Source organism: Equus przewalskii, chromosome 18, assembly GCF_037783145.1.
Source record: "Equus przewalskii isolate Varuska chromosome 18, EquPr2, whole genome shotgun sequence".
Classification (NCBI taxonomy): Eukaryota; Metazoa; Chordata; class Mammalia; order Perissodactyla; family Equidae; genus Equus; species Equus przewalskii.
The window spans coordinates 23546518-23558618 of record NC_091848.1 but is presented as its reverse complement, the minus strand read 5'-3'; the positions used below and the strand labels follow the sequence as shown (position 1 = coordinate 23558618).

Below are 12101 nucleotides of genomic sequence, written 5' to 3'. Positions count from 1 at the left end.
TGGCGCTTCCCTTCCTTCCTTTTGCTTTCTCTTTGTAATTTGCAAGGATTTAACCTGATTTCTATTTCATTTGTGCAGATGAAATTATGCAGCAGGAAATCAGGCCTTTGGTGGCAGTGGATATAATTGAACAACTTCACAGACAGTTCGCCATTCTTTCAGGTAAGGGGAAAGCTCATTTGTGTTTCCAGATTTTTGTCGGGGCCGGGGGGGGGGGGGTCCTGCTGGGAGGGCCCAGTCTCTTGAATCTTGATGAACATTGTACTCAAGTCTCAGCCCTTAGCCTCACCCAGGATTAGAATGAATTTAGGATGAGCCAGCTGTAGGGATCTCATAGATGTCATTCCTTTTGCTGTTGGGTGTAAGTTGACCTTTCTGAAGGGAATACATTTCTTTGAGCTTGTAAAGAACAGACCTGAAAAGATTTTGAGAAAGGAAAAAGAAAAAACTACTGACAACAGCTGCCATAATGATGTTCTTCCAATGTTTGTGTTGGATATTCTTCCAAGATCCAACCATGAGAAAGTCTTATCAAGAAATCAAGAAAGTCTTGGTTTAGAGGGTTCATGAGCATTGCTGAGGTTATTTGTTCTCTGAGTGATTTGTCTTTTACTCTTAGCTCTTCAGGACCTAATTTTAATATGTTGATTTCCATTAAGCATTTGACTGGGGATAAAGAGAAACTAAGATTAATAAAAGGCTAGAAATGTTCTGACCCGAGGCACAACCCCGAAAAGTTGTCATTATGAGAATACTATTCTTTCTTACTCACTTAGCCAATGGGGACGTGACTGAAACTGAGAGTACATACCAAACCTTGAATTATAGTTAGACCAAACTTGCAAGTGTGAGATGGTGAGATTAGATGTCCTTAGCACATTTTGCAGAGAAATAAGGTGACAAGTCACTCTCCTTGTCTTTTATATCTATTCTGAGAAAAAGCAACAAAGCCACCTTAGTTATATGACGTAGAATATATAATTGGTATGAATTTTACTCTACAACATGGGATGTTAAAAAAGTCACATTTCTTTCCTTTCTCTACATCATATTTAATCTGCTCCAAAGTCCTCATCCTACTGAATTTGAGGGAAGTGCAATCTCCATTATTGGGATACCTCTTCCCATCCTAGAGTTGTATACCAGGTGGGGACATCTTACACAATCCAGAATATTCTGGAGAATTCTCTGGTCTCTCCTCCATGTGGGTCACCGAGTGGTCACTAAAAGCTTCCTAAGTGCAGGATCCTTGCTTTTCTTATTTCTGCCTGTGTTTCCAGTGCTTATAACAGAGACTGGAACATAAAGGTTTTCCGTGCAAAATTATCCACGATAGGTGCTCTGGTGGTTTGTCTTGTGAGGCCAGTGGACTCCCTGCCCCCATGTCCCCAGCGTAAGCACCACAGTCCTGGCGGGAGTGCCTAACCAGCCTTCTAAAATTGCAATCTCATGGCTTCCCACAGTGAGCCTCGGAGTGTGCAAAACAAAAGACAGGATGGGGACTGTCCTCCAGGTTTCTGGCACCTGCTGCTGTGGCCCTGTAACACAGAGGCCCCAAGGCCAGCATGCACCATGGTCTGTAATGGATGACGTGGTGGGGCAGAGTGGATTCCCCCAGCCTTACACAGAAACCTGAAAGCCTGTGTATGATTCTGGCCTGTATAATTACACAATGGCCCATCTGGGGAGGAAGTCCAGTGGCTGATTAATTTATACATTTAATTATCCAAAGTTACCTCTTTTGAGTATTATTGGGGTGTTTATTTCTCTTCTTATTTCTTAGAGGCAGTCTAGGAAAAACACAAACTGGTCCCAGACAGCTCCAGATATGGATTTAGATCCTGACTAGCCATATCGCCTTAGTCTGTTTCCTCCTCTAAGTCTTGGTTTCCTCATTTGAATAATGAATGGGATGGTTGTAATTTTGAGAATGAAATGACAGTGCATGAAAAATGCTTAGGGAGCCAGCCCAGTGGCATAGTGGTTAAGTTTGTGTACTATGCTTTGCCAGCCTGGGGTTCACTGGTTTGGATCCCAGACGCAGACCTCTGCTCTGCTTATGAAGCCATGCTGTGGCAGGCATCCCACATATAAAGTAGAGGAAGATGGGCATGGTTGTTAGCTCAGGGCCAGTCTTCCTCAGCAAAAAGAGGAGGATTGGCGGCAGATGTTAGCTCAGGGCTAATCTTCCTCAAATGAATGAATAAATGAATGAATGAATAAAGCAAGCAAGCAAGCTTAATGTTGCAACTGCCAAATAAATGTTTGACTCTTTTTCCTGATATATTTTAATCCCTCAAAAATGTTTCTTTTAGGGTTATACTACAGAAGATGGTTTTCGGTGTGATATAGTCTTTAGTTTTTATCAGGAACCGAAGCCATGCTCACAGAGAATGTGGGGTATAATGCCACAATTAAGTCAGGAATAGAGATCGTTGTCACTCTTTCATGTGACATAGAACTGTGAAAACTCACACTGGACCCAGAGGAGGGCTCTGCTTTAGGAAAGGCACTCTGACTGTGGCAAAGACAGTCCTTTTGTTTCTGAGCTGCTTTTGTCACCTTGTGGCCTCAAGTTTGCCCTTCTTGTGAGAGAGAAGTGTGGGTCAGCTGTGGTAGCATTTGTGCCACGGCGAGGCTGGAAGAGTACCAGCAGCGAGGAGGTTCTCTGAGTCGGCACTGTTTTGGAACTAGCAAAGCTGCTTTTTGCCTTTCCCTGTGCTTCTTTACCTGGCAGAGGCAGCAACTGTCAGCCACGAGGCCATCGTGGGTGCCCATATAGTTGTAGTTGTAAAGCAGAAATCTCTGCGATGAGGTCTTTTCCCGTTGCAGTGGCAGCCCTGCTCTGGCCTCTGCTCTGAGTCACGGCAGTTTTCTTCTTCCTGATTCAGGCCAGCAGGGTGAAGATGTTCCAGCTGCAGACTTTTCTACAGATTCCACTGAGCTCTGGAAAGAGCCAGAGGCCCCATCCATGAGGAACTCTGTGAAGGAAAGAATGGCTCCTGTTCCCAATGAGGCGCAGTTGCCTGGCCTCTGGGGCTCTGTCAGTGCGCCCCCAAGGCTGGGGGAGAGCAGGGCTCCTTGTATGAAGGCTCACCCAGGTTTGTGGCCAGATGGGCTGAAGCCTCCGCATGGTGAAGCCCATGAGTAGGAGGCCACCAGCAGGAAGTGGGTAGTAACTGGGGCTGGGCCCTCTGGTGACTTTGACCTGGGAAGATAGCCTGTATGTTCCCAGTGAACTTGGGGTATTTCTAAGTTGAGTGATTAGCTAGGAAACAAGAGAATATAAACAGCTTAGTATAGTAGAAACACTCTAGGCTTTGGACTCAGACAATTCTGGGCTCACATTCCAACACAACTAGTAGGGTTCTCTGACCCTCAGGTTTCTCACCTGTAAAGTGGGTTGTTAAAGGAAAGTGCCTAGCATGGTATCTGGCTGCAAGACAACTTAGCCTATAGGACTTATTTGTTTGTTTTTTTAAACTGCAGAACAAATGGTCAGGAGGTAGAAATTCCTGTGTTGGATCAGTGGCTCAAGAACATTAAGGCTGACATCTTTGTGATTCTCTTGCTGTTTCTGTTGTTTTTTAAAGTCTTGATTCCAAGATGGCTGCTGCAGCTCCAGACATCAAGTCTGTCTCCAAAGCAAGAAGGAAAAGGAACAATGCTATCTGCTTCTGTTCCTTTTGCCAGGAAAGCAAAAATTTTCCCAGAAGTTCTAAGCAGACTTCTGCTTATGTCTCATTCCAGAACTATGTTGTGCAGCCATTCCTAGCAGCAAGGGAGTCTGAGAAGGCAAGCATTTACCTTTTTCTGCCATAGTAGAAGGTCATCAGAGAAGAGCAGGTTGGGAATAAGTTAGTGATTTATCAGTGTCTGCCGTAATGGCTTTCCTTTAATTATGAGGAATTATCCTTTTTTATTTTTCTTTTAATGGTTATTTTCTCCTTGGGAATCATTGTGTCTGAATTTCTCTCTCCCTCTCTCTTTCTCTTCTCTCTTTATCTCCCTCTCCCCCCTCTTTGTCTCTCTCATAACACCTTTAATCCCCTTAGAAATAATTAATAATGAAGGAATAAAATGCTCTTAGGCTCTGGAGTCCTCAGTCTTTCCCCACATACACACACCACTGGAGCCCAGGGTTGGTAAATGTGGAATTCCCAGGGGCAAGTGGGAAGTTCTCACCTGAAACAATGGAGACTGTAAAACCAAGGAAGAGGGCAGAGTCAAAACTCATATCTAAATTGGAGATGGAGGAAGGGAATTTAAGGCTCATGCTCTCGCTTCCTCACATGGCTGCCTTGTGAGTAAACCCTCTCTCTGCTGCAATCTTGTCGTCTCAGTGTTTGGCTTTCTGGGCAGCAGGCAAAAACGAACCTGCTTTGGAAACAAAGGGCTGGCCCATTGGTGTAGTGGTTAAGTTTGCATGCTCTGCATGGGTGGCCCCAAGGTTCACCATCCCAGATCTTGGACGAGGACCTACGCACCACTTGTCAAGCCATGCTGTGGTAGGCGTCCCACATATAAAGTAGAGGAATAAGGGCACAGATGTTAGCTCAGGGCCAATCTTCCTCAAAAAAAAAAAATGTTGTTTGAAATTTTCCTCTTTTTACACTTAAATAGCAAGTATTAACATTTTCAACTAGAAAGCACTGAGTTGTAACATAATGACCATCTATTTGTAACATAATAACCAAGGTCATTAACCCAAATCTTTGTTTCCCTTTTGAGCTGCTGTCTCAACAGGAATGGTTTTCTTAAAAGACCCAAAACATTTAAAACATTGGCAATCAATTTTTTTCTTTTGGAAATTCCTGAGGTTTTTAAAAAATTAATATAAGGGCTCATAAGTTTCTATAAACCAAATAGCACAAGAGTGCTCAAAGAATTTAAGAAACCTTGTAATCTGATTCATGAAATTTCTCCTCCCAAGTGTGACAGCTGTCTGCTTGGCCTCAATGATCCCAGAGTGCACACATGATAGCGGGTGGTACAGCCCAGCCGAAAGGCTGCCGTCACAGGCCTGAGGACGCCCCTTGAGGGAGGGTGTGGAGAGTTCCAAGCATGGTAGTCCCCATTTTAACACAGAACCCACGGAAGGGACGCCTTCTTCAGCCAGAGGACAGACTGAAAGCAAGCTCAGGAAATGACAGTGATTGTCGCTTTTCTCCTGAAAAGCCACAAAGACTGAAAGCTCACGTGACAAAACTCGAGAGTTAAAACGGTCTCCCAGAGGCCTGCTGGGAATTAGAAAAAGTCACAAGATATGGTAATTGGGTCACCCTTGGTTCACAAGAATAAACCTAGGGATGCAGGGTGAGCGCAGCTCAGTCAGCACTGGGAGAATCATCCACAGGCCGGGACCCCACAATACCAAACCTGAGCACAAAAGGGCAACTTTTGGTTCAGAGTCCAGCAACACTGTCCCCAGCAAAAAAAAAAAAAAAAAAAAAAAAAAAATGAAAGAAAGGAAAAAATAAATTGGAGATGGAGCTAGTACCTTGGTACCTGGGAAGCGAGAACCGTTGCCAGAAGTTCTAGAGCAGACCTGTTTAATAAAAATATAGGGGACCCACATATGTACTTTTAAATTTTGTAGTAACCATATTAAAAAAAAAAGGAACATATGAGATTAATTTTAATAATATATTTTATTTAACCCAATATATCTAAAATATTATTATAACATGTCATCAATATTCAAAATTATTGATGAGATATTTTCCATTATTTTTTGTTTTAAGTCTTCCAAATCGAGTCTGTATTTCGTACTTACAGCACAGCTCAATTTGGGCTGGTCCCATTCCCGGTGCTCAACAGACACTGTCTGCTGGTTCTGGTATTGGTCAGTGCAGACTACAGAAGTGGTTTTCAATCATGTCAGACTCAATGCCTTCTTTTTATTTTTTAATTTTTTTACTTATTTTATTTTATTCCGATTAATTTATTGGGATTCTAATGGTTTATAACACTGTGTAATTTTGGGTGTACATTACTGTTTATCAATTCCTGAATACACTTCATTGTGCTCACCTCCGTAGTCTAATTTTTATCCATCACCGTGTATATGTGCCCCTTTATCCCTTTTGCCCACCCTCTCGAGCCCCTTCCCCTCTGGTAACCACTAATCTGTTCTCTTTATCCATGTGTTTATCTTCCACAGATGAGTGAAATCATGCAGTATTTGTCTTTCTCTGGCTTATTTCACTTAACATCATATCCTCAAGCTCCATCCATGTTGTTGCAAATGGGACAGTTTTGTCTTTTTTTATGAAATGCCTTCTTTTTACAACAAATGATTTGTATTGCCCCCATTTATGGATACTATAACCTGTTAGTTAGGGTGGGCTACACAACTGTGAAATATGGACTCCAAAGTGTACAGTGGCTCAAATGAACACTCTAGAAATTTAGTTCTTACTCTTGAAACAGTCCAGCATGTATGTTCCTGGTCAGCAGGCGACTTTTCTTCATGCGAAAGTTCAGGAATGAAGGCTCCGTTCACTTTTAGACTCTTTATTACAATTATTCCTTTTGTGGCCTTCTTATTATCTGCATCTGGAAAACTGACCGAGAAGAAGAGCATACTGCTTCCTAAGAGCCTCGGCCACATTCCACTGACTTGAACCTGGCTCAGTTACATGGATACGCTTAACAGCAAGGGAAGCTGGGAAATGTAGTTTAGCTGTGTGCCCAGGAAGAGGGTGAACAGCCATCCCCTACTTGCACATACACTTAGAACAATAAAATAAAAGGAGGAATAAAAGAAAGGCAAGCATAGTAAAATACTGTGCATTTCGTTAATATGTATTTCAATATGTGTTTCTAGCGTTGTTGTTAGTGCCGTCAGTCAACTCCCTAGTGACCTTGTGTACAGCAAGGAGGAACCCTGCCTAGTCTTTTTTGCACCATCCTCTCACTTTCTGGCTCTATACCAGACAATGCTCTGCTGCTATTTATAGCCAATTTTTTTGGAAGTGGACGGCCAGGTCCTTCTTCTAGTCTGTCTTGGTTTGGGAGCTCCACTGACACCTGTCCACCATGGGTGACACTGCCTGTATTTGAAATACTGGTGACATTGCTTTCTGCATCACAGCAACATGCAGCCGCCACAGTGTGGCAACCAACAGATGGATGGGTGATGTGGTTCCCTGACCAAAAATGAACCCAGGCTGCGGTGGTAAGAGTGCCGAATCTATTTTTTTATTTTTATTTTTTAATTTTTATTTTTTTCGGATGTACATTATATTTCAAATTCTGGATACATTACATCATGTTCACCACTCAACACTAATTATAGTGTATCCCCTCACATGTGACCTTAATCACCCCTTTTGCCCTCCCCCCTCCCCCCTTCCCCAATGGTAACCACCAGTCCAATCTCCAATGCTATGTGTTTTTCTTTTTTTGTCGTTTTTATCTTCTACTTATGAGTGAGATCATATGGTATTTGACTTTCTCCCTCTGACTTATTTCACTCAGCATAATACCCTCAAGGTCCATCCATGTTGTCACAAATGGCTGGATTTCGTCATTTCTTATGGCTGAGTAGTAGTCCATCGTGTATAAATACCACATCTTCTTTATCCATTCGTCCCTTGATGGGCACCAAGGTTGCTTCCAAGTCTTGGCTATTGTGTATAATGCCACAATGAACATAGGGGTGCAAGTATCTTTATGCCTTTCTGTTTTCAAGATCTTTGGATAAATACCCAGCAGTGGAATAGCTGGATCATATGGTAGATTTATCGTTAATTTTCTGAGGATACTTCATACTGCTTTCCATAGCGGCTGCACCAGTTTGCACTGCCACCAGCAGTGAACAAGGGTTGCCTTGTTTCCGCACCCTCTCCAACATTTGTTGTTTCCTGTCTTGTTAATTATAGCCATTCTGACTGGAGTGAGGTGATACCTCATTGTAGTTTTGATTTGCATTTCTGTGATAGCTAATGATGTTGAGCATCTTTTCATACGCCTGTTGGCCATCTGTATATCTTCTTTGGAGAAATCGCTGTTCAGATCTTTTGCCCATTTTCTAATTGGATTGTTGGTTTTTTTGTTGTTGAGCTGTATGAGTTCTTTGTATATTTTGGATATTAACCCCTTATCTGATATGTGGTTTGCAAATATCTTCTCCCAGTTGTTAGGTTGTCTTTTCGTTTTGTTGATGGTTTCCTTTGCTGTGCAGAAACTTTTTAGTTTGATGTAGTCCCATCTGTTCATTTTTTCTTTTGTTTCCCTTGCCTGGTCAGACGTGGGACTTGAAAATATGCTGCTCAGACCAATGTCATAGAGCGTACTGCCTATGTTTTCTTCTAGAAGTCTCATGGTATCGGGTCTTATATTCAAGTCTTTAATCCATTTTGAGTTGATTTTTGTGCATGGTGTAAGGGAATGGTCTACTTTCATTCTTTTGTATGTGGCTGTCCAGTTTTCCCAACACCATTTATTGAAGAGACTCTCCTTTTTCCATCGTATGCTCTTGGCTCCCTTGTCGAATATTAGCTGTCCATAAATGTGTGGGTTTACTTCTGGGCTCTCAATTTTGTTCCATTGATCTGTGTGTCTGTTTTTGTGCCAGTACCATGCTGTTTTGGTTACTATGGCTTTGTAGTATAATTTGAAATCGGGGAGTATGATACCTCCAGCTTTGTTCTTTTTTCTCAGGCATCCTTTGGCTATTTGGGGTCTTTTGTTGTTCCATATAAATTTTAGGATTCTTTGTTCTATTTCTGTAAAGAACGTTGTTGGAACTTTGATAGGGATTGCGTTGAATCTACAGATTGCTTTAAGAAGTATGGACATTTTAACAATGTTAATTCTTCCAATCCAAGAGCACGGAATATCTTTCCATTTCTTTGTGTCTTCTTCGATTTCTTTCAACAATGTTTTACAGTTTTTGGTGTACAGATCTTTCACCTCTTTCATTAAGTTTATTCCTAGGTATTTTATTCTTTTTGTTGCAATTGTAAATGGGATTGTATTCTTAATTTCTCTTTCTGCTACTTCGTTGTTAGTGTATAGACATGCAACGGATTTTTGTACATTGATTTTGTATCCTGCAACTTGACTGTATTCCTTTATTATTTCTCAGAGTTTTTTAGTGGACTCTTTAGGGTTTTCTAGATATAAAATCATGTCATCTGCAAAGAGTGACAGTTTCACTTCTTCTTTTCCAATGTGGATCCCTTTTATTTCTTTTTCTTGCCTGATTGCTCTGGCTAGAACTTCCAATACTATGTTAAATAAAATACTATGGGCATCCTTGTCTGGTTCCTGTTCTTAGAGGGATAGCTTTCAGTTTTTCTCCATTGAGAATGATATTTGCTGTGGCTTTGTCATATATGGCCTTTATTATGTTGAGGTATTTTCTTTCTATACCCAATTTATTTAGAGTTTTTATCATAAATGGATGCTATATCTTGTCAAATGCTTTCTCTGCATCTATTGAGATGATCATGTGATTTTTATTCTTCATTTTGTTAATGTGGTGTATCACGTTGATAGATTTGTGGATGTTGAGCCATCCCTGCATCCCCGGAATGAAACCCACTTGATCATGATGTATGATCTTTTTAATGTATTGTTGTATAAGAGTGCTGAATCTTAACCACTAGACTGCCAGGGCTGGCTATGTCTAGCTACACTGGAAGAAATAATGAAATCATCAGGTGCTTGTCTCTGTACGAGACGTCATCATGAATGTCACAGGTGCAGTTGCTGCGGTATGGTATAGGGGATCAGACACCTGGAGTGGCCTTACTATAGTGATTTCCTGAAATAGTAAATAATCACTGATGAAGTTCTGAACAAAGTAAAGTATTTTCTTCCCTCAATTTGTAGGGTAGTTGCATTCCCAGAAAATTCGGTATATGTTAAAACCGTTTAAAAATACTTTATGATTTATGACAACATAGATGGACCTTCAGGGTGTGATGCTAAGTGAAATAAGTCAGACAGAGAAAGACAAATACTGTATGATCTTACTTATATGTGGAATCTAAAAAATCTTTAACTCATAGAAACAGAAAATAGACTGGTGGTTGCCAGAGGCAAGGGGTAAGGGATGGGGAAATGGGTGAAGGGGATCAAAAGGTACAAGCTTCTAGTTATAAGATAAATAAGTCATGGAGATCTAATGCACAGCATGGTAACTATAATTAACAATGCTATATTGTATATTTGAAAGTTGCTAACAGAATAGATCTTAAAAGTTCTCACCACAAGAAAAAAAGTTCTGTAACTATGTGAGCTAATGGATGTTAACTAAACTTATTGTGGTGATCATTTCTCAATATATACATGTATCAGATCATTATGTTATACACCTTTAACTAATACAATGTTATACGTCAATGATATCTCAATAAAACTGGAAAAAATAAAAAAATACTTTATGATTATATGTAAAACAGAAAATCTAGGATTGGTTCACTATAAATTTTTCACTTATACTGAGTCTCTGGTAAGACGTTGGGAAGTCACATAGGATCTGGGACAATTCTTTATTATGTCGGACATTTAGTATCCCAGGCACTGAGGTTTTCCCAGCTAAAATCAGTTCTTTGGGGGAAGAGAAAGAGAAAATATATACTGGAAGGCAAATAGCAGTAGTTGCCTCACTCTCTCTCCCTTTGTTGGTCTTCACCATCTTCCTTTAGGGTTTCCCAGCATTCCAACTTCTCTGTGATGAAAGTCTTCAGGCAGCCGGCACCCAGACCCTCATGAGAATAGTCTTATCTACCCCAAGCACTCATTAGTGTTTTCCTCAGTAGAGCTAGTTATCTTCCATTTGATGAAAAGTTAAAAATTATACTAGGAGGAGTGAGGTTTATTTTATTTAAGTCATCATTTTACTTAGTCCCAATAGTTTCCGTTTCCTTTATCTTCCTTGAATGGGACTTCTTCCGCACAGTCTTTCTTCCTTCCTTTTGCATTTCCATGATTCCTCGCAAGGTGGCACTGGATGCCTGTTGTGGGTTGTCATGGCTGTAGGTAGACCCAGCTTTGTTTCCTTGGTTCTTTTGCCTCTTAAGACTAATATTCAACAGCAGATGCTGTCCCCACTTAACCTCAGGGGCCTCTCTGGTGTTCAGTGCTGGTGGTAATATACAAGAAAACCCCGCCTACCTTTCTCCATTTAGGTGTGAATCGCTTTAATTTGTAATTAGTGATAATAGGTAAAATCATTAAATAGTATAATCATATCCTAATGAATATCTTAGGGTGTTTTGGTTCCTGGAAATGTTTTAGCCATTCTATTGGCAAATCTTGGTTATACAATTAGTGCAGTGTTATAATGCATCTAAATTTAACCTTACTAGAGATGCAAATTCTCTTAAGTCACATTTCTCTGAAACTTCTTATGGTTGTGGAACTACAAAGAGGAAGAATATTAGGTGAAAGCTAATAATATCCTGATCTAAATTATTTTCAGTCAACATGACGAGGTAGCTCAAATTTCCTTGTCAAAGTTTGACAAACATCTAATCTGCGGGTATCTTTTTTTAAAATTTAAAATAATGTACAGGATTAATAAAGAGGCACTTCCTGGAGAGGAATGACTGGTCATGCAGATAAATCTTACACGTTTTCATTCCATGGTGATTGGTCTCTTAGAGCCTGACTCACATTAAGAATACTCACAAGAGTCACGTGTAGAAAAACCACAGTGCTCACTTGTCCTTTACATGATACAGATACTCATGTTTCCCTTGAAACAAATTCACATGGAACGTCAGAGCCTAAGCAGAAGATACCTATCAGGCCTGGACCCAGAGCAGCAGAATGGGTTGGATGATCGTAATGGGGGTGTCATCAGATAGACTGGCGACATGGACTGGATCCTCGTGGTGGTGGGCCAGGACCCTCCCTCCTTACAATGGCATTGGCGGTACACTGCCTGCCTTTGTTTCTGAGTCTCCCTTTTCTGTAGTTTCTTCATTGATCCCACACCCTCATTAATCACGCAGTCTTCATTAAGCCACACCCTGCACCCATGCCTCTTTCTTTAGATGTATGAAATACTCTCAATCATTTGTAGCTGGTCTACACTGGGGCGCCATTGTTCTTAAAGCAGTTTCCCTCCATGGGCAGAACCC

At 41.0% G+C, this 12101-nt stretch overlaps 1 protein-coding gene across 8 annotated transcripts in view; it reads left to right on the top strand.

The window, feature by feature from the left end:
- MCF2L2 (MCF.2 cell line derived transforming sequence-like 2) overlaps positions 1 to 12101 on the top strand; it is a 240526-nt gene that overhangs the window by 35604 nt on the left and 192821 nt on the right. For all 8 annotated transcript variants that reach the window (XM_070583232.1, XM_070583235.1, XM_070583233.1 and 5 more), the window contains exon 2: positions 79 to 162. In XM_070583232.1, coding sequence (XP_070439333.1) covers positions 79 to 162 — 84 coding nt within the window. The remainder of the gene's footprint in view (positions 1 to 78; positions 163 to 12101) is intronic.